Source organism: Styela clava, chromosome 2, assembly GCF_964204865.1.
Source record: "Styela clava chromosome 2, kaStyClav1.hap1.2, whole genome shotgun sequence".
Taxonomy (NCBI): Eukaryota; Metazoa; Chordata; class Ascidiacea; order Stolidobranchia; family Styelidae; genus Styela; species Styela clava.
The window spans coordinates 13,159,974-13,185,142 of NC_135251.1; the positions used below are offsets into that span (position 1 = coordinate 13,159,974).

Here is a 25,169-nt window from a genome sequence, read left to right on the forward strand (position 1 = left end):
CTGACGCCTGGTCGAGTGTCGGGCGATTTTTTAGTCAGCAATAAATTTAAAAAGTTGGAATGCTAACTGGAAATCAAAAGTTGGGTTTTGCTCTGAGAAGCATTCGTTTTCTGTTAAAGGCATTCAAATCAAATTTAATGGTATCATACCAGTCCGATAAACTACATCCTCTTTAGAGATCGGCCACAGCCAGTTAGCTGAGGACTACACACGCCACAATATCGCGTTGAGAGAATACCATGACGCATCACTCGAGCGTAACGAGACAACTGTGTAACATAAATTAACAAAGACGAAAAAAGCTTGAGCGAACTATAATAAGTTAACTATGGTTACATACACGGAAAACACAATAATTCAACCACTAGATGTCGGACAAGAAATCAAAACAAACAAACGGCGTTTTCCTGTGAAAGTCTGCTGGAAGTTATAGCAAAATTATCTTTTTTGAATTGACATGTGAGGTATGGGAAAATGGATCATAATTGGCTAAGAATAAATATTAGATATACTGGCAAGGATCGTCGGGTGTAAACAATTCATGTTAACACAAAGGTAAACCGGCAGAACTTTACAGTGTTTCGAAATAAGTTCAGAATGTTTGAACAAATCCCATCTGCCCTGCCCATGGAACACAGCCCAATCATGTCCACTTTATATAAACAGTTTCAAATTGGAATCCACCGTGTCTGCCGTGTGTTTATGTTACCAAAGTTGGACGCCCGAACGACACACGTTCGTCTGTTCGTGTTTATAAATTTGTTAAAATATTTGTTTGTGTGTGTCATATGACTGTATGGGTACCGGTCTGCCGGTACCGGTACCGGTAAACTTGCACATGTGTTCCTGCATGTTTTAAACCTCATTACTGTATCAGAGGTTTTGCCGTTTTTTCCTATCTGGTATGTTTTCATTATTTTTTTTGTTTCGTGGAAATCAAAATAAACTTATAGGCCTACTACTGTACTAAGTTCAGAAATACTGAAATAAGGGTAAACAAAAATGTACAATGGAATTAAAATTTTGAACTGTGTTTTTACATTATACAGTTATAGTCTATCTTTGTCAGGTGTCATTTATGCAGTTATTCAGAAATTATTGTATTGAAATTTGCTTTCAACTTTATTATGATAGTCAAAATTCCGATTGAAATTTTTCCAGGTTCCTTGAATCTATAAACCAGTCAACCTGGCTACAATTAAAGTTTCTCATTTACCTGCAGTGCTGGATATATCCTATTCTCATGTCGTTATCTAACAATCCCAATTTATACCAATGGAAGAAATTCAAAAAACAGACATTGCCAAAACCAAGCAAGACCAAGAAAGATGATATTCAATGTTGGCTTGAAAAAGTTGAAGCAGCAACTGATGTGGCAATAAAAAAAACATTCTCAGAATATAAACCTTCTGCTGTGTCTCAAACAAGGTCCGTACATTATTTTGGTACTCCCATAGCTGCATAGTGTATGTACCAGGTTAGGTTTAGGCCATAATTTTATTCCGATTTTCAGTGTTTTAGGTCGATTACGATTATGGAGACTGTCTGTCTGTGTTAGCAAAGTACCCCCTGTCCCTTCACACAACTTGATGTAGTAAAGTAGGTGAAGAAAATTTGTTACCTCCATATTGGTACACACACCTCTGTGTGGCCATTATTCTGCATAATTGCAGAATTTAATAATACTTAATTTCAAAAAATATTTATCAGGCTATTAATGTTTTTAGACTGGATTATCGCTGCTGAGATTTTTGCATAATAGGTCTGTAGAGGTACCAACTATGTTCCAAAATTATACAGCACCCAGTAATGAAATCCAATGATTTCAAATCCAAATGTACCCTTAAGTCTCTTTACAGTTTTACTTAATTATCCAGTGGATATGGCACATAATTTCTATCTATCTCTACAGTAAGAAAAAATAAAAGACGGCAAATTTAAATGATGACTCTTGAGTCCTTTGTGGCTAATAAGGGTCTGGTGCCAGGATATATAAATACTGGAATATCTAACCGGTTTAATCTTGAATTTACGTGGATAATGTGCATTATAGATGCTGTTAGTAAATGTCCAGGGATTATGCTTTCCAGTGGCAGTATTGGCGCCAGCAATTTTTTTCGCCTTGACATGTCATGCACAAAATTATATTTTCACATGCAAGTTTGCTGTATGCTCTTCAATTTTATTTTACTGAATATAATCAAATAATTTTATTTCAAGATATTCTACTCATCATGGAGATGATTTATCACAAGTAATGGATAAATTGCATGATTATGAAGATAGCCACGCTGAAGCTCAAGAACTTGTATCAGATTGGATGAATGAAAAAATTAGATTTGATTATTTAGACAATGACGAAGAAAATCTGCTTACAAATTCAAATGTGGAATTTGGGTAATATTCGCTTTTTTACTTGTTAAATAGAAGTTAAAAAGTTCTTTAAATGGAAATTTTATAAATATGTGTTTTTCAAATGTGAATGTAGAGTCTACTGCTCTACTACCCAGCAGTTTTCAGATGACAAAATGCATTTCTAGTTTTGCAATCAAATTATTATAGTAATGAAGTGTACCGTACATCCCAATTTAATTATAAATTATTATATCAAATTTCATTGTTTCATATGGGGTTTATCACTAGATGTGACTCTTAAATCAATTCGGATACTGAATTGCAAACACTGTTAGGGAATCTGAGTGATTAACTTGACTTGAATTGCCATTAATTGAAAACTGGAAGTGACTAGAGTCATTTAAATGGAATGACTTGGACTGATCGACTAAACGCTAGTGAGACTAAACTCAACGATTGGCTCGACTTGTCACTTAGACCTATACCAAAACTTGGATTACCCTCAACTTATCTCGCTAATCAGGGTTAAGGGACTGACCAGGAAACTAAAAATCAATTGGTCATAAAAACTTTAAAAGACTAATGTTTGCTAGTTTACATGTAATAAAAATAAGATTACAACATAACGTTTGTGTGCTTGGTGGTGGCGTACCTCATATGATTGTTGCATGACACACTTTACATATTTTATGAGAAAAGTTTTTTCAAATCAAGATCATATTAAAATAAATGATCATTATTACAGGCAACAGCCAGTACGTGGGATTGAAACTGCAACTTCAGAAAAGTGGTATCAAGATAGCGAAGCTTTCATTCAAAGTTATTTAGAAAAAGACAATCCAAAATCAAGTTTCTCTAGAAGTAAACACGAAAGACCTGTACAGAAAAATGATGTCTTAGGTCAACTGGATATTTATGAGGCCGATGAAAACACAGTAGTGAAGGCATTATTAAAAAATATGATGGAAAAGCCACTCATTAAACCCAATGAGATGAAAGTCCTAAAGAAAAAGAGCATTTTATCAGAGAAAAAACACACTAAATTTCATGATCCAACGACAACTATGGACATGCGGCATAAGGAGGTATGAACCCAACTTTAATTAAAATCCTTTAAAAGACTATAACTGGGCTCTAGTTAAAGGGTAATTAAGTATATTTATTTTTCATATTACATATTTATATGACTTTTGGTCTGAACCTGGCTCTGCACAAGCAACCATTGCTGGGTAAGGTGCTACTTAATTTCGAAATGGTAAAATCTTTCCATTTCAGTTTTGCCTATTACACTCTGGGTGAGGCAGTGCACATGGGGTTTGAACCCAAGATTTTAGCCTCAGATGCCAGTTAAGTTCGATGCTTTACCCACTAGGCCACTGGCTATCATCCTGGGTAATTTTTATTTTTTATTTTCCAATAACTTGCTATATTTATAGGTGAAAGAAGCAAGACTCCGAAAGCAAAAGCAGGAGGAAAAGAAGAGACAGGAGAGGATGATTCAAAAAGAAGCAAAATTTAAAGCTCAACAAATTCTGAAAGAAGAAGAAATGCAAAAAGCAAGCATTTACTTGATATATATCTTTAGATTATTACCATCTGCATTATGGAATTTTGGATATACAGTACTTGTTTCTAATCCATTCTAGATACTTTTCTACAATCTACAGTATTGGGGAAGCGTGAGTCATTGACTCGGCTTGAGTAGGACTTAGTCACCATTTAACATTTACTGAAGACTCAAATTGATTCTGACTTGTTATCAACAAACAATCAGGAAGACTAACTAGGGGATTGACTTGGCCCGTGACTAGGATGACCCGCGACTTGACTCGCAACTCAGAGATTAGTGACTTCTACTCCTCACCCCTGCTTTGAAACTCTGAAATTGTGAGATAATTTTTATCATAGAAATTGCGAAAGAAAAAAGAAGAAGAGGCAATTCAAATAGAAATGGCAAAACTAAGGAAAGAGATGATTGAACAAAAAAAGAGAGAGGAAAATCAAAGAAGGGAAAAAGAAAAGAAAATTGAAAAAGGTGAATTTTTTGCATTGAAACTCACAACTAAGTTACATCGGAGGTTAAATTAATTACATTTAAACTTCTAGGATACGAATAATGTATTGGGTCTTTTGAGGAAGTGTTTGTAATTGTATTTAAAAAGTACCGGTAGTAACTATTTAGATATCAGTGCCAGCTTTTTTAAAGACTTTGTGAGGGAAGCTTGAATTACATCTTAGAAAATATTTTCGAAATCTTACATTTTGTTATTATTAATTAAGTGTGCAGCAAGACTCTTGAATCAAACTTATATTTTGTGTGTGTTTTTTTAGGATTGGCTTTGGAAAATGAATCAAAAATGACTAGAAGACAGGAGATTGAACGCATAGAAAGAGAGAAACAAAAAGAAATAATATTAAGTGAGATTTCCAGAATTGAAGACAAAGAAAGAAGAGTCGCTGAAAGGATGAAAAAAAGAAACACAGAAAATCGGATATTGTTACATAAATGCTTCAGCACTTGGTGTAAAATTGTTCTCAATCAAAGAGTCAAACTTGGTAAGCAGTCTCACAATAGAAACTAGTAGGCTATTTATTTTTATTTAGCTGTATGCCATTGGGAAATTTTGATGAGAAAATTTTGAAAAGCTGCTGTAAAATATACTGCTGACAAACATGGACAAATAATTCAGAATTTTTATGATAATATGACTATTAAATCCCATATCTGGTTTTAAAGTAGAAGAATTCTAAATAAAACTTATTTTTTAAGTTTATTCTCAACTATAATATCCATACAATTTTGTTCAGATAATTTTATAGGTTTAATATGGTTTATAATATAAACATTAATTGATTTGATTTTGGCTTTTTGTGGTTAGTTCTGTTGACTGTATTCTGTGTATAGCATAATTACCTGGAAAATACATAAATTTTGAACCTTTGAATTTGAAATAACTTAACCAAAATTATTTTGGAAACTAAGCTAATCAATTTATCCCCAGTCAAAGTATGCTAATTTGACATGGAATTACTGGTAATTTCATTCTGAATGTCTTTGTCTCTTTGTCTTTGTGAATAACGACTAGCTAATTGAAAGATTGCAAATGTGTATTTTACAGGAAAAGCTAAAGCAATGTCAGATTGGAAGTGCATGCAAAACGTGTGGAATGCCTGGAAATCTTACACAAGAAATCGAAGATTGGAAATTGAAACAAAGCATCATCAGGTTTATTTGTGGCATATGCCACATAATTTGCTACAATTTATTCTCATTCATCAAGTATTCATACCTTATTAATAGTAAGGCATCTCCTAGGATTAGTTGTTGCTGACGATGTTAATTCATATTTCTATTTGTACTTAAATCACATATTGTCTGACGAGAATTCTCAGTCAACTTAGTGCTCACTAAATTATAACTTTGTTTATACCTATTGAATGTCTGGAAGTTCATCTACAGGGAGTTTGAAAATACGGCTTGAACTCCAATATATTAAACACAGGCTAAGACTCCATGGCCTTGGTTACCAAATATCCCTCTAAACAACCTTCTTCTGTTGAAATGACCTGCTATCTTGTAAACTTTTATCAACAGATTCATTAATTATTTCAGACAAATATGAGAGAGACAAGATTGAAGGAGAAGAAAGCAGTTAATTGTGAAAAGTATCGTTTGATGAGGAAATCATTCTTCACTTGGAAAGTAAATAAAAAATCTTTTTTTCTGGACATGGAATTTAGAGCATTTTAACACACATCTCTGGTAAATGTCTGCAGTGGCTTTATGATTCAAAATCGAACTCAAGCCTAGGAATCTTTCAGACATTTTTACAGCAAGTTCACACCCACTAACTCAGAAGTAAAGGAGACTCATTCCTAGGCAAACTTACTGACACTTTAGTGAATGTTGACTAGCATGAGACTTTAAACAGATGGGAACAATTTGTTCAAGTCATACAAAGGAAAAAAATACATTTTTTTTGTTGCATAATTTGTTTAAATTTTTGTCAGGTTTGGGTAAAAACTGAGCAAGAAAGAAAAGAAATTTTGAAGCAGCAAAACACTACTAAAGCAAAGATGCAAGCTTTGTTGGACGCGTTTACATCCGGAAATATTGGGAATAAAATAGAAGGTAGATAGATGATATTAAAACTCCACGACTAACTTTTCTATGTAAACGTTATTTAAGTTGAATTTGGAATGTTGAATAATTCTAAATTAGATCATACCGTTGTTAAACAAGACAGGTTTGTATAATGATTGCATATAAATGTGCGAAGCTATTTGATTTTTTTCTACTTTTTAGTCGAATTAAGCTAAATTTGACTCTTACAAAAATAGCTCAAAATATCAGAAATCTTGTCTATGTAAAAAAATAATTGATTCATATTGAAAATTGAAATGTGTTTGTTCCTGAAATTATGAGTTATATCTCAGTTTAAAGTGCAATTTTAAATGTTCAGATTTCTTATGAAAGTGGACAAAATTTATTTTATTTTCATGTAGAACCGATGATTATTCAGTCCGTTGAATCAATTAGTGAAGTTGAGTCAGAACTTCCACATTTTCAACCGAAAAAACCTCCAATAATTTCGAACCCAGGTATGATTCTATGTATCTTTTATGTTCTATATAAATTGAAAGCTTATGGGCCAGAGCTTGGTAGTTTGTTCGTAGCTGAGGGGTTGAGTTAAAAAAATGTGTGATTTGAGGTATAAACATCTCAGGGCTCTTCTGAGAGTACAAACTAGGGCGTATGTGTACCAATATGGAGGTAACTAATTTTGTTTGCCTACTTTACATCAAGTTGTATAAAGGGACGGAAGCCTATGGGCAGGGGATTTATTCACTTGGCCAACACAGACCGTCCCCGAACCCTAACCTGGTACACATACTAAGGGAGTACCCGAACTAGCCCTTCAACCTTGCATAAATCATATGTGGGTATAGCATTCTCTAGGTCTAGGAGAAATTGTACTAAATCCCCTCCCCCCCAAAAATTTTCAAAGTATTTATTTAGAATTCAAGTGTGATACAAATAATCTTACAAATGTTCAGGTCATGGAGCGAATAATTTAAATCATACTACGAAACCGAAACATGCATGGCAAGTTACGAAGAAGGATGTACACAGATTGAAACCTGCAGAAATGAGACATTTATCTGATAAAAGACACAATACACCGCAAGCAACTACTCAGGAACCAAGAGTAAAAGTTCATGTTCAATCAATTGATCCTTATATACACAGACACAAGTTTCAGAAAGAGGTGAAAATGGATTTTTGAAAGAGAAATAGAACTTTGGCCTACAATAGGAAATTTATGTTACTGCATTCGAAGATTTCCCTTGAAAACAAAACACGAAAAAGGGCGAAAAGTAGCCATAATTTGAAATTGATTGAAAATTATTCAAATACTTTGATATTCGAATATTTGATTCGTTTTGGACAACCCTGTTAATATGTAACAGGATTTTAAAGTTGGTGATCTGGGTAGCTTTTCTTGATGAAATTCCCAAAAAAAAGGATTTTATACTGTGAATGTTCAGACTAGAAAAATAGTACTAATAATAACAATACTAATAATAGTACAATAACTACTAACATGATTTCGTTCAAATTGTTAAAATGATACCAAATTATCTGTTTTGTCACAAAGTTATGAAAAGTTGTAAAACTTGTAATATTGCCCGAATTAAAGTAAAATTTATTTGAAAAAGTATTAGGTTCTAATTCTATTTTTCAAATGAAGTTTTGTGCATTATTGTCAATCAAAGTACGTGTAGATAGATACAGGATAAGATGAAGATAAACTTATTTTTAACTTTGCCACTGTACAAAATATCACGATACCTAAGGCAAGTACAAAAAATCATAATACACAAGAACAAGACAAACACACAGGATAGGAATTCTGGAACATTCCAAAACTTTAAATGATGCTTTTATAATGTGGGACATACAAGTGCTACATAGCAATCTCACTTTGTGGAATAAAAGATAAGTTGAAATGATGAAATAATAATATTCAGGCTTGAACACAAATTTCAGGTTGGTCAAATCCTTGACGACTTGAATCAATGTTGCTATGTGTATTTAACAATTTTCTCCAATATTCCAGGTTATTGACCAACAACGAGTCATATTGCACGAGCAGAAGAGAATGATAGAAGAAATGCAAGAGCAGCAAAAAATACTTGCTTTACAGAAAGAAGTTGCGGTATTACAGCAACAACATAAACAACTTGAAAATAATAAAATTTCATCGCTAGGGGATGAGCAGAGCATAACAAGGGTTCAACCTCAGGAAGGGTATATATTACTTATATATTCGAGTGTTGTAAATTGGGGAAATCTTATGAAAATTAAAAGATTTCAAATTTTAATCTTATGTTGTAAGATTTAAAGACACAGTAGTTTTCGATACATCAAACCTTTATAATTTGTTAGACAAGTAATATTTTGTAAAAGTGTAACGTTGAATGGTTTCATAAATTCAATTAGGTTCTTATTCAAGGATTGCATTATAAATGAAACATAAATGTATGAACAATTTTTTACCGGTTATTTTCTTCAATATTTTTACATGTACATATTCTATTCTCAAATTTTTGACTGTTTTTAAAATTTATCGTTTAAAATCTTTGGTCTAGTTTTAAGTCCATATTGGTTATGGGAATAGTTACCAAGTTTTTGTTCTCTGTTACGTTCAGATGCTAGAACTTAATGATACAGGAAGCCATCTCAGATCAGCAGTCATATGAACCACCCTGTGACAGCAAATCTATCAATTTTATCCCCCCAAAATATCTGAACTTGCAAATCGTACTCCCATAGTATGTGTACGAGGTTAGGGTTAGGCTATAATTTTATTAAAATTTTACTTATTTAAGTTCTATTAAGAGTTCTGGAACTGTCTGTGTTAGCCAAGTGAATATCCCCCTATCCATAGGTTTCAGTCCCTCTATACAACTTGATGGAAAATAGGCGAACAAAATTAGTTACCTCCATATTGGTACACACACTTCTGGAGCGCCTGCAAACCTATCTATCATTTCTTTTCAGTTATTCTTGTTTAATATTTAAATTTTTATAGAAATTCAACTGAAGTGCCACAGCCACTCAGTGCGAGATCATACAGTTCTGGGAACTCAGTTGCAAAGAAACATCCGATTGTTTCGAAAATGGAAGAGAGAGCAGCTGAGAGATTGAAAAGAAGAAAGGAGTTAGAGGAAATAAAGAGAAAGAGAGAAGAGGAAAAAATAAAAAAGATGCAAGAGGAAGAAGAGCAGAAAGAAAGAGAAGAGCAAGAAAAGAAAATGAGACAAATAGAAGAGAGAAGGGAAGCGAAACGAATGCAAAAGAAGGTGAATTTCACAATATTTTTTTTTTCCACTTTGACTACTTAGATATTTGTATGGAGTTGTACTACTGTACGACATATAAGGTTGTTCATATAATTCTAAACAAAATCATATTTATTCAAAGAAGATTTCAGAACCTGAAGATTTTAAATTTAAAAATTTGATTATGGTAATTCAAATTTTGTCTTTTATGCCTTGTGGAAAAAATCATATCAAGTTTGGTATATATCATTGATGTAAATAAATCTAAAATAAGGTATTTTCATAATTATACTAGATCTGTAATGGAACTAGACGACGTGGGTAATAAGGTATTTAATACACAAGTATTGAAAGTCTTTGGAATAGGATCGTAAATGCTTGAGCATCATTGCTCAGTAATTTGAGCTAAATGTATTTCAGTTTTCATGACTATAATACAAAGGTAAATGTGAAAATTTCATTGATTTTAATTTCAGTTGGAAGAAGAGAAGAAAGCAGCACAAGAACGTATGAGACAATTATGTAAAATGGCAGACAATCATTACACAAAAACATTAATAAAAAATTATGGATTTGTACCTTGGAAAAAATTGATACAATCAACGAAAAGCAAATGGGAGGTATAAATTGTATATCATAGTGAAATTACTTTATTTTGAATTTACTTATTTGATGTGTAAATATTTGGGTTTCAAGACGACAAAATTTATTTGAAACTATTTAGAACAGGGGTGTGCAACCTTTTTCGCAGGCGGGCCAAATATCAATAACCGGGTTAAACCGCGGGCCGCACCCACATTTCACACAGGCTTTCTATTAGTTGCAGGCACAAAATGGTGTCTTTTTGTTATTGATCTCATGGTCCTTACAGAAATGATGAGTTAGAACGCATTAAGTTCTTAGAACTGTAATTTAAAGATATATATTGTTGCACCCAATTTAAACAAATTCAGTGAGAAATTTTCTGCTGGATTCTTTTCCCGACTACTTTTATCCAAATTTGCTTAAATGGAAGTGCTAGCAATTCGATGCGACGCCCATTTTAGAACAAAAATAGATTACCGAAAAGTGCCATATTTGAAGCCATGACTTTTTCAAATGTGGGAAGTAACTTGATTGAGAAGTTTTCAGTAAAATGCGCCAAGTTTCATTTCCAAATAATTTGCTGTCAAATCTTATTCTAGGTTCGATTTAGACAACATCAACTGATAGGCTGGAACCAAAACTCATTTAGCTATTTTATCTTTTAATATTAAAATTTTTCAAACTGCTATTCAGTTGCCTCCGCGGGCCGCACAATTTTCCCTTGCGGGCCGCATTTGGCCCGCGGGCCGCACTTTGCACACCCCTGATTTAAAACAATAACCAAAGTATTTCAATGAAAAATTGAAAAATCAAAATACCTACACGTTTTCTTCATTTCCTCAGGACAGCGTTTGTATTAATTTAGGTAAAAGAATTTTGATATGTTTTGTGCAACTAATGGTGGGCATATAATGATGTATTAAATGAAATAAAAACATAAATAAACGCTGATTAAAAATTAAAAAAAAATGTTTAATAATTATACTGAAAACTGACTTCATAACAAAATTGAAGTTCTAGGAAAGAAGAGAGCGTTGTTTAAATATATGGAGAAGAAGTCTTTTCATATGCACCATACCTGTACCGAATTAATTAATCTAAGAGTTTCATGTAGCATCAGGTCAAATCGATAACAGCCGACACGCTTGGCGGATTAAAAACTGTGTTCCCATGAGAAATAAAAATACAGCAAAATTTTGGATGGAATATCAGACCTCATAAGATTCATAGGAATTTTAGGGAAAAATAAAATCTCCAACCAATGAAAATTTCGAAGCAATTGGTCCATTAGTGAATGAGAAAAGCATTTTTCATAAGGTAACAACCAGAATAACAACAACAACAACATAATAACAAAAGATCCATAGTTCCACTTCATGCCCAATAATCATTGATATTGACATATCACATTTATTAGTTGTGAGAGCACTGAGCACTGAAATCAATAATGACCTTGTATGTCATAAGTGTTTATTGCTCAACGCTTGCTCTTAGCTGATCGGTATTGATCATTAAACTGCTTGATAGTGTATTCTCATTTTTTGTATGTTACTTCTAGGTAGCTGTATTTCATCACAGAAGTATTCTTATGAGAAAAGTTCTATTTGAGTGGAAAATTGAGAGTGAAAGAGCAAGAGAAGAGAGAGAACAGAAAGCAGATAAACTTTATAGACTTATTTTGCTTCGGTGAATAGAAATTGAAAAAATATCATTTACTTGGTTTTTATTGAAACTTTATAAGAGATTTTAAGCAAAAAATGTTTTTGTAATTTTTAATTTCTCTACGTAAATAACAGGCTATACAGCGAAATCTATAGTTTTTATCTGGATTTTTATTGAAAAGGTTTTTGATAACTTTGTATTTATTTCTCCAGTTTCAAATAGTATTTGGTTTTGATTTTTGATCTCTCATCCTAGCTTATCTATTATAACAGTCATGTTTTTATTTAAATAATTCTTTACTGTCAATGTCAAATTGATTATGCCAAAAAGCCCAAGATAGTCAAAATGTTGCATTATATGTCAACATACTTATCTTGAGCTTACTTGTAGTAAATATATATAGTCTGATAATTTCTATCATAAATTCCAGACGAGGGATGCGTTCCTGGATGAAATATGGTGAAAGAATGGAAATATTGGAACAGAAAGCAATTATTCATCGGAATAAAGTTCTGAGAAAGAAATACCTCAAATATTGGGTTGATTACACAACAGGTAGTAGGCTTCGTTAATTTAGCCACTGGGATCAGAACAAAATAAATAAACCAATAATTCAATTACCATTTATTACTGAAACAAAGATGTTAAAAATGTTAACATTTTCAGTGAGTTCATATAATAACAATTGATTACTGAAAGTTTGGGATCTTTAGCCAGTTTTTAAGGTTTATTTAAATACAGACCATTTCCAAGCCATGTGAGTTTTAAGTAATAATTATTATCTATAACTGTTATCAAATCTGAAAATATGTACTATAAGGTTTAAATCAACATATTTATTAGCAATTTTGTGGTTTTCATTTATTTCACCTCGAAATTTTAACCTTACTCAATATCACTTGACGAAAGGGTTAATAAAATAACTATATATATCCAAACTTTTTGTCAATTTGCACTCAAGCAATTGCCTATCCAACATTATTTTATTTTATTGGAAACATATTTTTGTTTGTTAATTAATACCAATTGCAGTATATGTGATGCTGTACACTAATATGTGTTTGCTGTTGACAGTTGAAGCCTCAATTTGAAAATGCTAAGTAACTCAGTAACAGTAACTGCTTGACTGAATGGGCAAAACCTGACCTCCTTTTTGTTTATAATACTCATGAAATAATTATTGCTTTCAGATGAAAAACTTTCTGAATGGGACAAAGAAGCCCGAGCTGACGCTCATAATCGCACTCGTCTTCTGCGACGAGTTTTTAACGTTATTCGTTCTTATCGTGAATTGATTGTGAAAGAATCAGAGCGAAGAAAGCGACTTGGAGAAATGAGACGGAAAGTCAGTCAATTGTTGCCAGATTTTCAGTATTCACAAGATTCATTCACCAGTGATATGGCTGGTGATGAAATTGATGAGAATTTTGATAATTAAGATATTTCAGACTGAGAATGTTTTTCCATGGTTCGATGCACATGATTGAACAGTTTAATGTTTTATTACTGCATTTGGTCTATGATCGTTGACCACATTTAACTTTTGTAATGTACTGTATTAAAGCAGATTTTACTTGTTTTTGAATGATGCTAAATGCTATCAATTTATTAGCTTCCCACTGTAAATTTATGATTTAATAAATAGATCTTTAGTTTTTATGTTGCTGTTTTATTTTATTTATTATGAGTAGTGTTGGTTTTTTGAAATCGACAGGAGTGGTGAGAATTGTATAAGTAATGTTCGGCTTAGATCTGCCATAATTCGACTTGAAGCCAGAACAGACGAAACATAGGTCCAGAGGGGATTTCGTATATATACAGAATCTATCAAACAAATTTGTTCTTGTCTGATGCAACTGGCGAATTCGAGATCAGTAAACAGCAATCAGAAAGCAAATTAGTTTGAGAACAAATTAGTTTGAATTAACCATCAAGCATCAAAGGAAAGTGATTAGGGTACCACAGAAATTCTCATTGTCGAATTTTCATTAGCGCCTCAATCTTTAATAAAATATGTGGAGTTGCTCTGACGACTAACACCTCAATATTGGCACGGTTAAAATAAAATCTTTGCTTGTTTGTCTTTCCCAAGTATCATCTTAAACCTGATAAATGTTTGTAGGCATGACAACTATTTCCAAAATATATCATACAAATTAATTATAATTTGGCCTTCAATCATTTACTTATTATATATTATCACTACCTGATAGGGGACTAAGGTCCTAAGTACTTAGGGTCTGTAAAACTACTTTTAAAATGCATCAGTTAATAAATGTTTTGAGTAGCATTTGGACGTAACTTCAACACCGTTAAAAAGCGCCAGTCGTTAAACGTTTGAATAGCATTTCACTGTAACTTCAAAACTGTTAGAAAGCGTCAGTCGTTGAACGTTTAAATAGCATTTCACTGTAACCTCGATACTGTAAAAAGCGATAGCCGTTGATTGTTTAAACAGCATTTCACCGTAACTTCAATACTGGTAGAAAGCGTCAGTCGTTGAACGTTTAAATAGCAGTTCACTGTAACCTCGATACTGTAAAAAGCGATAGCCGTTGATTGTTTAAACAGCATTTCACCGTAACTTCAATACTGGTAGAAAGCGTCAGTCGTTGAACGTTTAAATAGCATTTCACTGTAATTTCGAAACTGTTAAAAAGCGTCAGTCGTTGAACGTTGTTGTGTACGTACGTTGAACGATGAACGTGTACTAAGAAAAGGCGAATTTTGCTTATTTTTATTTCTCAAATATCATCTTTAACCTCTCTATAATTGTTTGTAGGTATGAAAACTATCTTCAAGAAATGTCATGTAAATCATTCATAATCTGGCATTCAATCAGTAATAATTACTGAAATTTACTTATCTCAGATAACACGAAACATTAGTTACATTTGTGTTGGGATTTCTTGCACGACAAATAAACTTATTGTCTATTGCCTATTATTAATATTATTTTTCAGTTTCTCTTGTTATTATTTTTTTGTTATTATTTTAACTTTCTGGCGACCGAGAACTTCATGTTCCTGAGGTCATGCCAAGGTCATCGTTTGATAGAAAGTACTTTAGTAAGATGCGGGATGTTCCAAAAAGAACGTTTTTTGGGGGGCTGTTCTGCATTAATTTTTCCTGGAATATTTTGGACATATTTTACAAATCATTTTCCGATAAGTGCAAGCCTTAAGTGCTTGGGGCTTCTAAAGGACATGATCTTGTCCTGTCCAAAAGTCATAAGCAAAATATTTGTCATCAACAGTGCACCGAACATAGCTACGATAGCGAGCGTCTCATTCCCTAATTTAATAATCTATTCATTAATTTACTAGTCTATATCTTGAAAAATGTACCGGAATCTCGTTATATATATACGTAATGATAAAATAATCAACACAGCAAGTGCTCTATACGGATTTTTATTTCGAAATATTAGAAGACACACTGAATGGCCTGATAAACAGAAATGGTAGAATATTTTTCGTCGAGGATCATGAAATTTAATGAAGGGAAACCATGTCGGTAAGAGTCTGGTCCAGTTTTTCGCTGATGCCTTTGTACGACAATTTCTCGGCGTAGAGTTGATCTGAAAAAAGAAGAAATGAATTAATATAAGTATTTTTCTTTCGCTTGAGTTTGTTAAATTTATATATAATGAAAATCTCCACAGCATAATTCAAATTTGTGCATAGTATAAGTTCGACTTTGTTGTCTGAGTAAGTAACAAATTTATAGATTGGAATTGAGAAATCAATCATATATGACGTACCTTCGAGATAATCGATGGTCTTTTCCAACTTGTCTACAGTTCTTTCAGCAAATTCAGCTCTGGTTTCAGCCTAAATAAATATTTACATAAAATTTCATTTATTAATTTGCAACAAAATGATACAAATTACAAATCGTTGTTTTATTACTCAAATAATTTATGTTTATTACATCAATATGTCCTTATTTAAACTTACGTTCTTCAGTTTTTCTGAAAGAACACGAATTTCTTCTTCATATTTATCTTCTTGTTCAGAATTTTTGACAGAGATTGATTCCATGTTTCTCAAAGTTTCTTGGAGTCCTTTCAATTGTTCGTCAGTGTGCTTCACTTTACTGCAACAAGTATTTTGAATTTTAAGTATTTGGCATCAGGAAAACTAGATATATATAAGGCGATGACCAGATTTCGTCTAATTAATCGAAAAAATCCTTTAAAGAATGAATATTCGGACGAAAGTATCAAAATTTTCTATTTTTCTGATATTGAATATGAAAAAAATAGTTCGACGAATTAGTATAAATTGCCATTTTTCTATTCCCATTTAATTACACTCATGGAATAATATTCTATTACTTACGTCTCATGTTCTTCGGCACGGTCGGTAACACGTTCCAAATCGTTTTCAACCATGCGAAGTTTTCTGCCGACCTAAAATATAGATGCAGGTAATATATATTATTCTAAATAATTCTGATATGTTGCCTGCTGAATTTGCATTCCAACCCCGTCAATCAATGAGAAGCTGTATTTCTTATCCCACGTACAAGCGACTATTGCATTTACGATGCCTAATGAAAGCGCTAAATTTGTCACATTTTGATTAGAATATGTGGCATGATACTAATTAACGACGTATAATGTATTATACAATATGTTCTATGTTCTCACCTCTTCATATTTTCTGTCAGCATCTTCAGCAATAGCTTTAGCATCACGAAGTTGGATTTCTTGTAATTCCAAAGTTTCTTCATCCTTGAATGATCTGCTTTCAATAAGTTTTCGGCCACGTTCACTTTCTTCGGCTGCTTTCTCAGCAGTTTCAAGTTTATTGAGGGTTTCGTTCAAACGTTCAGTTACTCTGGCTAATTCTTCTTCAAGCAGTTGCAAACGACGAGTTTGTGCGTTCACTTCCAATTCAGACTGCAAAACCAAATTTAAAGGGTTAAATCATGAAAAACAGTGATGCTCGATGAGATGACAATTTTTGGATTCTGACAGTAAATCGAATTGCATTTTTTATATTCTTATTTATTCACTCTCATATCTTCCTGTGATCATTGTAAAAACAGAAGAACCGACGTAACCAATGATCACGTGATAAGCCTACTAAATCTTTGCTGTAATATTTGGCAAATGTTCGTATGTTGTGTTGCATATATTTAATTTTACATATATTTTTACATATTCTGGATGAAGGTAATAAATTTGACTCACGTCAGTGGCAACTTTTGAAGCCGTTTCGACTTTTTCAAGTGATTCTCTGTTCTGTTCCATAACTTTGTCAAGTTCATCTTCAAGATTGGTGATTTTGCGGGTGATGGCGTTGATTTCAGATTCAAGCTGTAAAACAAGTTTGAATAAAAACAACCGTTCTTTATTCATGAACAAAATCGTATAAATTTTTCTTTGTTTTCAAAATTGATAAGACATTCTCCAACATTCTTAGTTTACATCAGTTTCAATGCCTAACTTACCTCTTTGGCTTTGTTTTCCAAATCTTTCTTTTCGTTTTCTTGGTTGACTGCTTTTTCGACAGCTTCGTCCTTTTCACGGATTAATCCTTCCATTTTGTGCTTGATGGATTCCATTTTGTTCTAGGATTTAGTGAATTACACAACAAAGGATCTTGATACTGGATGGCGAGAAGAAATGATATATCTTTATCGACTGAGAGCGGGTTTATATACCGATGGCCGCGCTTTTGGAACAGCGCATTATCACCAAACGCGAAGTGTGAAATACGCAAGCAGTAGTTTGGTGCTACTGTAGCGAGTACATAAGGATAGTTACTGTATGTTTCAATATTCTTCACCACTCATTGTTAATAGTGCACGTTATTGACCTGAAACAAGGTTGTTGCTTTTCATATCCTTTATATTTTTCCCTCGCTCAAGTATTCGTTTTTTGTTAGTTAAGAATTTGATTTCGCTGCATTAAAGGTGGGTTATCACGCAAACATTTTTGTAGCAAATTTGATTCTATATAATTTATTAAGATTTTTGGCGTTTACCGTTTGCATAAAATGGACTTCGTTTGCGAGACTCGAATTTTTAAAAGACGACCCTGTCGAAATCGAACGCAAATTAGTATGTCCCGTTGATGACGTAGTGGTGAGAACTCGTCGGCGAAACTTTGCATTAGGTCAAAGGCAATTATAGCATTCTGTGTACTCATTTTGCACCGTGTGCTAGTTCCATTGGGCGGCGCATTTGGAGGAAGCTTTTGTGATTTAAATCAATACCAATATCTTTAAATAATATTATTGCGTTATGAGAAATTGCAGTAAACTCAACTAATCGAGGTCAAGACGTACTCGAGTTCTGTGCCGGACCTTTTGCTGCAATATATTTTCTAGTGAAAAAGCGCATAACAGGCCATTTTTATAATTCATGTGTGTTTACTCTGCTTATCTGATCATATAACTAGTCTTTTTATTATATTTTCGGTATATATAAACTAACTGACTGTACCGGTATATGCGCGAACACTACCGTAACGTATGGAATGTGTAGTTGGTGGTTACAGCAGATTTCACAGGGATGGATCTGTCTTGAAGCAGAAAACTATAGAGAAAATTTTTGCAAGTAACCTTTTCTGATGTCTCTCCATGGAACTAAAAGAAAACCTCTAAGTCGAAGGACCGTTTCAGCCTTAAAATTATGTTGGAATCCATGCAAACTTCTACCCACAGCCCGAAAAAACAATACCTCACGCAGTCATTCAAATCAGTTTTTATTTATTTTTAACATTTTATTACAAGTTTTCATCATATGTAATTCATTCATGCCAATAAATGTGTTGTCACGAATCTCCAATAGTTGATCGATAACAGCTGGGCTGTGTTGTTAATAGCAGTGTGCACTGGAAAACGAAGTATACAAATTAAATTGATAGAACTGACATAAAAAAAAAAGATCAGGATATTATCACCAGACAGTTTAGCAAGGTTCAACATAAAACAGTGTTTTGTTGCATAATAATGTGAAATGAATATAAAAAAAAAACTGAACCATTATTGGGATTCTACGTTTATCTGGTACCGGTAGTAGACTATCACTCTTTTGGTTAATGTACAAATTGGCGATTTGTATTTGGTTCATACAAAAGTGTGACTGGGTACCATCATGCTTTGACTAAATATTTTATCCAACAGTCGATCAACGAAATAAAGTGGTAAATACTTACTCTAGGATCAGTTCTTCAAAGCCTTCTGACGGGCGATCAGTACCGGTACGATCATTACATAAAACACCGTGGCTTGATCCCCTCACCTTCAGAACTTCTTATGCATTAGCATTTATGCTTAACAATACATTATAGTTTCAATCTTTATTAAACTACGCGATTAGAAACTAGATTTAAACGCCAAAAACAGAGGTTGCACACCTTACTCGCCAATGGCGAAGGATCTAATTTCTGGAATGAGTTCTCACTACTACGTCATCAAGGCCGTTTCCGAACCTGGGTCGATTTTCGTTGAAGCGGTTTTTAAAAATTCATAAGTAGAAAACTAAGTCCATATTATGCAAGCGGTAAACGTTAAAATTCTTAAAAAAATATATAGAATCAAATTTTCCACAAAAATGTTTGCGTGATAACCCACCTTTAAGGGTTAAGTGTTTTCAATTTATCTGTATTCGGATTGGATTGTGAAACTTTCAATATACAAACATTCGGCATTCAATATTTTGTGTGCTTTATTACCTATGACGGAATCCAGATCGGGGTAACATTCCATAACGTGTGTGAATTCAATGACAAGGGAATGCGAACACGCATGTAGGGTTGTCTTTCCCTATATTTATGGCGATGCCCGTTCGTGATCAATAAGCAATCAATTTCAATTCAACAACTGGAATTTCCTCAATCAAAATGGGACAGAAATTCACCACTAATCGAGTCAATGGGCAATACGTCAACTTTTCAGGAATTAAGCAAAAAATCAATCTTCGATCTCAGGCAGTATGTCAATCAAATAAGCAGTCGAGAAGATCAGAACGTTTCAGATTTTGACCTAAAACGAAGAATCTGTACCAGGACCTCCTACGATCAGACAGAACTAACTCAACTTCAACTCCTTAGGTTTAACGCCCGAGTTCACGCTCGTGTATTTTTATTTTCAAGCTTCAACGCCCGAATTCAACAATTCGCGTATATATACAAAACTTTTCTTTGTCAAACATCAACGCCCAAATTCTTTGAATTTGTGTCTCATTATCAACTTATATATTACAACTAAAATAACTAAATATTTTGTGTGTCAACCGAATGCGGAGATATGGACTCCAGCAGATCAATCCGCCTCAGAGAAATTCAAAATTACCAAGACAACTTCATATTATTACTGGATTTGCGAATGTTTTTATCGACATCGTCAAAGCAAGCTACGCGGAAAATAATATTGATAATATACCAAATCAATTTTGCTGAGCATATAATATACGCAAGCCGATTTATTACACCAAGAAGCAGCATTTAACGCCCTATTGTTTGACGATCGTCAATGAAACATCCACTTTATTCTCTCAAGTCGACCAAATCATCTATTGCAGCATCATTGGAAAACTAAGTCGAATACAAATACTCGTGGCCCACGTAAAAGGGTCCTACTTCAACACATGACACGAAAACTGCATTCTCCTCTAGCTGATCTAAGCCGATGTGAACCGAACGGTGACCGTACATTTGAACCCATGTGTATATCCGCGGGTTCAATCTATATGCGGGTGCTAAAACACATTAGTTAGGGTTAGTATGGGTTCAAATATCCGTAAAACAAAAACAATTTCCATAGGTGCAATAGTATATGTAGGTGCAATTGTCGTGGGTTCAAAAGTAATGGAACCGAACCGAACACGGGTTTCTGTCGCAAAAGCGCTTTCACATATGTTTGGAGCGTTGGAGATACGAAAGCTTGTAGAGCTCGCGACTTTCCGAAACACATCGCTACCGAACGTTTGCTACATTACAACTCGTCGGGCAATCTTTTCATATTGGAAATTCCGAGAGTTGGAAAAGTTTTCATAGCTTCGAGGAGTGCCCTCAAAAAACAAAATCTTAACGTCGATATTATCCTTCAAATCAATTATTACGTTCATTATTTTTCAAAGCAGAAAGAAGTCGATTGTTTAAATGCGATGGCTTAGTTCTGGGTGTTGTCGAAGATTTTTAAAACGTTTGTAGATATCATCGCAAAGGATATTGCCTTCAACTGGCGGTATTCTCAATCAAATCGGTTGTCCTGTTTCGTTTCATTAGTTGGTCATCGGCGACTTTGATGCAAAATTAAATACACTCATACATGGAAAACAGTTACGACTAGGGATGTAAGTTTCAGAATTTCGAATCGAAGCGATTCGAATCAACGCCAATTCGAATCGATTAGAAGCAATTTAAGAAAATGGGGCTTGATTCTATTTAAAAAAAAAATTCAATAGATAACACACGGCAATTTTGCACGACACAACGGCGCCGCCTTTATAACGCCTCCATAACCAAAAGCGTTTATTATCCTTACGTCCACAGCTTTCCAAAGCCGTGACACTCCCAGAGTCGTTATATTTGATATTGGTGGCAGCTTTCGAGGGACCAATGGTTTCGCTCAATTTTGTCCGACTACCTAAAATGTTACAAAGTTTCACAAATATTTTATACGTTTCTTCAAATTATCTACATAATATTATTATAATAAAACATCATCGCTTTATACCTTATTAAAAACATGTCTGCGATGCTTCCCTCGTTATCATTGCTTCTTTCAAAATCATGGCGCATACGGTACTAACTAGCGTTTATCATTTGGATGAATTTTAAAGATCAATTTTAGAAGAAACAATCGCTATATACCCGGTATTATTTGCAAACATAATTGTATGTGAGTAAATATGTAACTGAGTATACCTTTATGTAACAAAAAATAAATCTCAGCCGTAATATATTTGGTAGTTGATACATCCATGCAATGTGTTTTTCTAGTAACTTTCTTAATACTTTAAGCTCAATATTGTTATTTTAACAAAATTTATACTATATATATTTCTTTCAAATTTGAAGAAATTCAACGATAATATGCTGATAAACTAAATAGAATCAGATTCGGAAATATTCGAATCGGAACATTGTGATTCGAAATTCGACTCGAAAAAAAAAAATATTCGAAACTTACATCCCTAGTTACGACTTATAATGCAATCAGGAATCTTTATTAGCAGGCCTTACAAAATTTAAAAATTGACAAGCTAATTTTTTTCATTGTCGAGGGAATTGTTGTAGCAAGAGTACATAAGGATAGTTACTGAGTACTGTATGTTTCAATATTTTCACAACTTATTGTTAATAGTGCATGTTATTTGCCTGAAACAAGGCCGCTGCTCTAATTCATTTTCTTTATGATATTTTCCCTCGCTCAAGTATTCGTTCGTTCTTTGTTAGTTAGAAATTTGGTTTCATCGCATATACGTAGTAAGGTTTAAGTGTGTTTCGTTATCAGTTTTTTGGATCAATTCGATTGTGCAACTTTACAATATACGAACATTTGGCATTCAATCTATTGTGTGCTTCTTATTGACCTCTGAAGGAGTCAGTTGTGGTTTACTCCGCTAACGGGTGTTTAATAACGCGGGGGTAAGAACACGCAGATAGGGTTGTCTTTCACTATATACTGCCATAGCGCTAACTGTTCATTCATTTGTTTTCGTCCATTATCATTTGACACAACTTATTGACGAACATAAACAAAAGTTGACAAGACGAGCTCTATATGCTTTTTTATTTCAAAATATTAGAAGATACACTGAATGGCCTAATAAACAAACAGAAATGGTAGAATAATTTTTCGACGAGAATCATTAAATTTAATGAAGGGAAACCATGTCGGTAAGAGTCTGGTCCAGTTTTTCGCTGATGCCTTTGTACGACAATTTCTCGGCGTAGAGTTGATCTGAAGAATAATAAAGAAATAAATTAATATAAGTAATCGCCTTGCGTTTGAGTGTGTTAAATTTATTTATAATGAAAATCTCCACAGCCTATTTCGAATTTAGTAGTAAGTATAAGTTCGACTTTTTCGACTGAATAAGTAACAAAATCATAGATTGGAATTAGGAAATCAATCACAGATGACGTACCTTCAAGATAATCGATGGTCTTTTCCAACTTGTCGACAGTTCTTTCAGCAAATTCAGCTCTGGTTTCAGCCTAAATAAATATTTACATCAACTTTTATTTATCAATTTGCAACAAAATTATACAAGTTACAAATCGTTGTATTGTCAAATATTTTGAGTTTTTCGGATCATTATGAAATGTCTTAAACTTACGTTCTTCAATTTTTCTGAAAGAACACGAATTTCTTCTTCATATTTATCTTCTTGCTCAGAATTTTTGACAGAGATTGATTCCATGTTTCTCAAAGTTTCTTGAAGTCCTTTCAATTGTTCGTCAGTGTGCTTCACTTTACTGTAACAAGAATTTAAATATTCACATTTGCGGTCAGGAGAACTAGATATAGGGCGATAAACAGCCTTCGTTTGAATAATCGAAAAATTCTTGAAAGAATATTTTGCCTGAACGATCAAAATTTGCTATTTCCCTGAAAGTAGATGTGTAATAAAATGGTCCCCGATGTCAAAATGTACGAATTAGTATAAATTACCAATTGTTTATCCTTTTTCATTGTCTATCATTTAATTACAATCATGAAATAAAATTTGATTACTCACGTCTCATGTTCTTCGGCACGGTCGGTAACACGTTCCAAATCGTTTTCAACCATGCGAAGTTTTCTGCCGACCTAAAATATAGATTCGGGTAATATATATTATTATTCAAACTATTTCTGAGAAGTGTTAAAGATTTTACACACTATCATCGTCTACTTATATATCATTGAGAATCATTGTATTTGTTAGCCCAAGTACAAATGACTATCGCATTAACTTCTAATATTCTGTGAACTGCGCTAAATTTGTCACGTTTAGATTACAATATGTGATGATACGTAGTAGCCTATGTTCTCACCTCTTCATATTTTCTGTCAGCATCTTCAGCAATAGCTTTAGCATCACGAAGTTGAATTTCTTGTAATTCCAAAGTTTCTTCATCCTTGAATGATCTGCTTTCAATAAGTTTTCGGCCACGTTCACTTTCTTCGGCTGCCTTCTCAGCAGTTTCAAGTTTAGTGAGGGTTTCGTTCAATCGTTCAGTTACTCTGGCTAATTCTTCTTCAAGAAGTTGCATACGACGAGTTTGTGCGTTCACTTCCAATTCAGACTGCAAAACCAAATTGAAAGGATTAAATCATGAAAAACGTTGCTGCTCGATATTTGGATTCTGACAGTAAATTAAATTGTATTTTTATAATTTTATTTATTCACTCTCATATCTTCTTGTGGCCATTGTAAAAACAGAACAACCAACGTAACCAAAGATAACGTAATAAGCCTAGTAAATATATGCTGTAATATTTTAGGAAGCGTTAACAAATTTTTGTATCTTTTGCTGTATATATTTGGTTTCACATATTTTACACGGCTTTACATGTCTTTATACATATTCCGGATAAAAGGTTTGAATTTTACTCACATCAGTGGCAACTTTTGAAGCAGTTTCGACTTTTTCCAGTGATTCTCTGTTCTGTTCCATAACTTTGTCAAGTTCATCTTCAAGATTGGTGATTTTGCGGGTGATGGCGTTGATTTCAGATTCAAGCTGTAAAACAAGTTTTTAATTCATAAACAAAATCGTATGAATTTATTGTTTTCAAAATTGATAAGACATTTTCTAAAATTCTGAGTTTACATTAGATTCAATGCCTAACTTACCTCTTTGGCTTTGTTTTCCAAATCTTTCTTTTCGTTTTCTTGGTTGACTGCTTTTTCGACAGCTTCGTCCTTTTCACGGATTAATCCTTCCATTTTGTGCTTGATGGATTCCATTTTGTTTTAGGGTTTAGTGAATTACACAACAAAGAAATTCGATACCGGATGGCGAAGGAAGAAATGATATATCTTTATCGACTGAGAGCGGGTTTATATACTGATGGCCGCGCTTTTGGAACAGCGCATTATCACCAAACGCGAAGTGTGAAATACGCAAGCAGTAGTTTCGTGCTACCTTAGCGCTAACATCTGTTCATTCATTTGTTTTCGCCCATTATCATTCTACACAACTTATTGAAATGCTATTCACCGAACATAAAAAAGTTGGCAGACGATCGTGGTTAATTTCTAATTTA

At 33.4% G+C, this 25,169-nt stretch overlaps 3 protein-coding genes across 6 annotated transcripts; 1 reads left to right on the plus strand and 2 right to left on the minus strand.

Annotated features, from left to right (window-relative positions):
- The first annotated feature begins 347 nt into the window (after positions 1–347).
- LOC120336437 (uncharacterized) lies at positions 348–13,608 on the plus strand. Of its 4 annotated transcripts, none has more exons than XM_039404121.2 (18): positions 348–464; positions 1,223–1,428; positions 2,221–2,397; positions 3,101–3,440; positions 3,792–3,911; positions 4,264–4,390; positions 4,687–4,911; positions 5,475–5,581; positions 5,969–6,058; positions 6,367–6,487; positions 6,862–6,957; positions 7,414–7,625; positions 8,478–8,668; positions 9,453–9,723; positions 10,179–10,322; positions 11,846–11,973; positions 12,380–12,504; positions 13,140–13,608. In XM_039404121.2, exons 2-18 carry the CDS (start codon positions 1,244–1,246, stop codon positions 13,385–13,387), a joined length of 2,907 nt encoding a protein of 968 aa, XP_039260055.2. In that variant the 5' UTR covers positions 348–464; positions 1,223–1,243; the 3' UTR covers positions 13,388–13,608. The 4 variants fall into 4 exon arrangements, with proteins under 4 accessions (XP_039260055.2, XP_039260053.2, XP_039260052.2 ...); XM_039404119.2 differs by having other exon boundaries at positions 375–464; positions 1,162–1,428; XM_039404118.2 differs by having other exon boundaries at positions 397–555; positions 1,162–1,428.
- A 1,738-nt stretch (positions 13,609–15,346) lies between these two features.
- Positions 15,347–17,594, minus strand: LOC120335842 (tropomyosin-like). The gene is made up of 7 exons (XM_039403452.2): positions 17,410–17,594; positions 17,150–17,275; positions 16,604–16,855; positions 16,293–16,363; positions 15,909–16,047; positions 15,713–15,782; positions 15,347–15,529 (listed from the first exon to the last, which is right to left on the minus strand). Exons 1-7 carry the CDS (start codon positions 17,521–17,523, stop codon positions 15,444–15,446), a joined length of 858 nt encoding a protein of 285 aa, XP_039259386.2. The 5' UTR covers positions 17,524–17,594; the 3' UTR covers positions 15,347–15,443.
- A 5,094-nt stretch (positions 17,595–22,688) lies between these two features.
- LOC120336506 (tropomyosin-like) lies at positions 22,689–24,935 on the minus strand. The gene is made up of 7 exons (XM_039404198.2): positions 24,757–24,935; positions 24,518–24,643; positions 23,954–24,205; positions 23,656–23,726; positions 23,254–23,392; positions 23,062–23,131; positions 22,689–22,874 (listed from the first exon to the last, which is right to left on the minus strand). Exons 1-7 carry the CDS (start codon positions 24,868–24,870, stop codon positions 22,789–22,791), a joined length of 858 nt encoding a protein of 285 aa, XP_039260132.1. The 5' UTR covers positions 24,871–24,935; the 3' UTR covers positions 22,689–22,788.
- Between the last annotated feature and the right edge of the window lie 234 nt (positions 24,936–25,169).

What these genes read in the sequence shown, in the direction of transcription:
- LOC120336437 (XM_039404118.2), top strand. An exon ending in AGGGTTCAACCTCAGGAAGG is followed by an intron (nt 8,669 to 9,452) that starts GTATATATTACT and finishes AAATTTTTATAG; the next exon opens with AAATTCAACTGAAGTGCCAC. An exon ending in TATAGACTTATTTTGCTTCG is followed by an intron (nt 11,974 to 12,379) that starts GTGAATAGAAAT and finishes CATAAATTCCAG; the next exon opens with ACGAGGGATGCGTTCCTGGA.
- LOC120336506 (XM_039404198.2), bottom strand. Translation starts at nt 24,870, where the DNA reads ATGGAATCCATCAAGCACAAAATGGAAGGATTAATCCGTGAAAAGGAC. An exon ending in CTTCAAAAGTTGCCACTGAT is followed by an intron (nt 24,206 to 24,517) that starts GTGAGTAAAATT and finishes TTGGTTTTGCAG; the next exon opens with TCTGAATTGGAAGTGAACGC. An exon ending in CGTGCCGAAGAACATGAGAC is followed by an intron (nt 23,393 to 23,655) that starts GTGAGTAATCAA and finishes TTCTTGTTACAG; the next exon opens with TAAAGTGAAGCACACTGACG.
- LOC120335842 (XM_039403452.2), bottom strand. Translation starts at nt 17,523, where the DNA reads ATGGAATCCATCAAGCACAAAATGGAAGGATTAATCCGTGAAAAGGAC. An exon ending in TGGAAAACAAAGCCAAAGAG is followed by an intron (nt 17,276 to 17,409) that starts GTAAGTTAGGCA and finishes CTTGTTTTACAG; the next exon opens with CTTGAATCTGAAATCAACGC. An exon ending in TTTCAGAAAAACTGAAGAAC is followed by an intron (nt 15,783 to 15,908) that starts GTAAGTTTAAAT and finishes ATATTTATTTAG; the next exon opens with GCTGAAACCAGAGCTGAATT.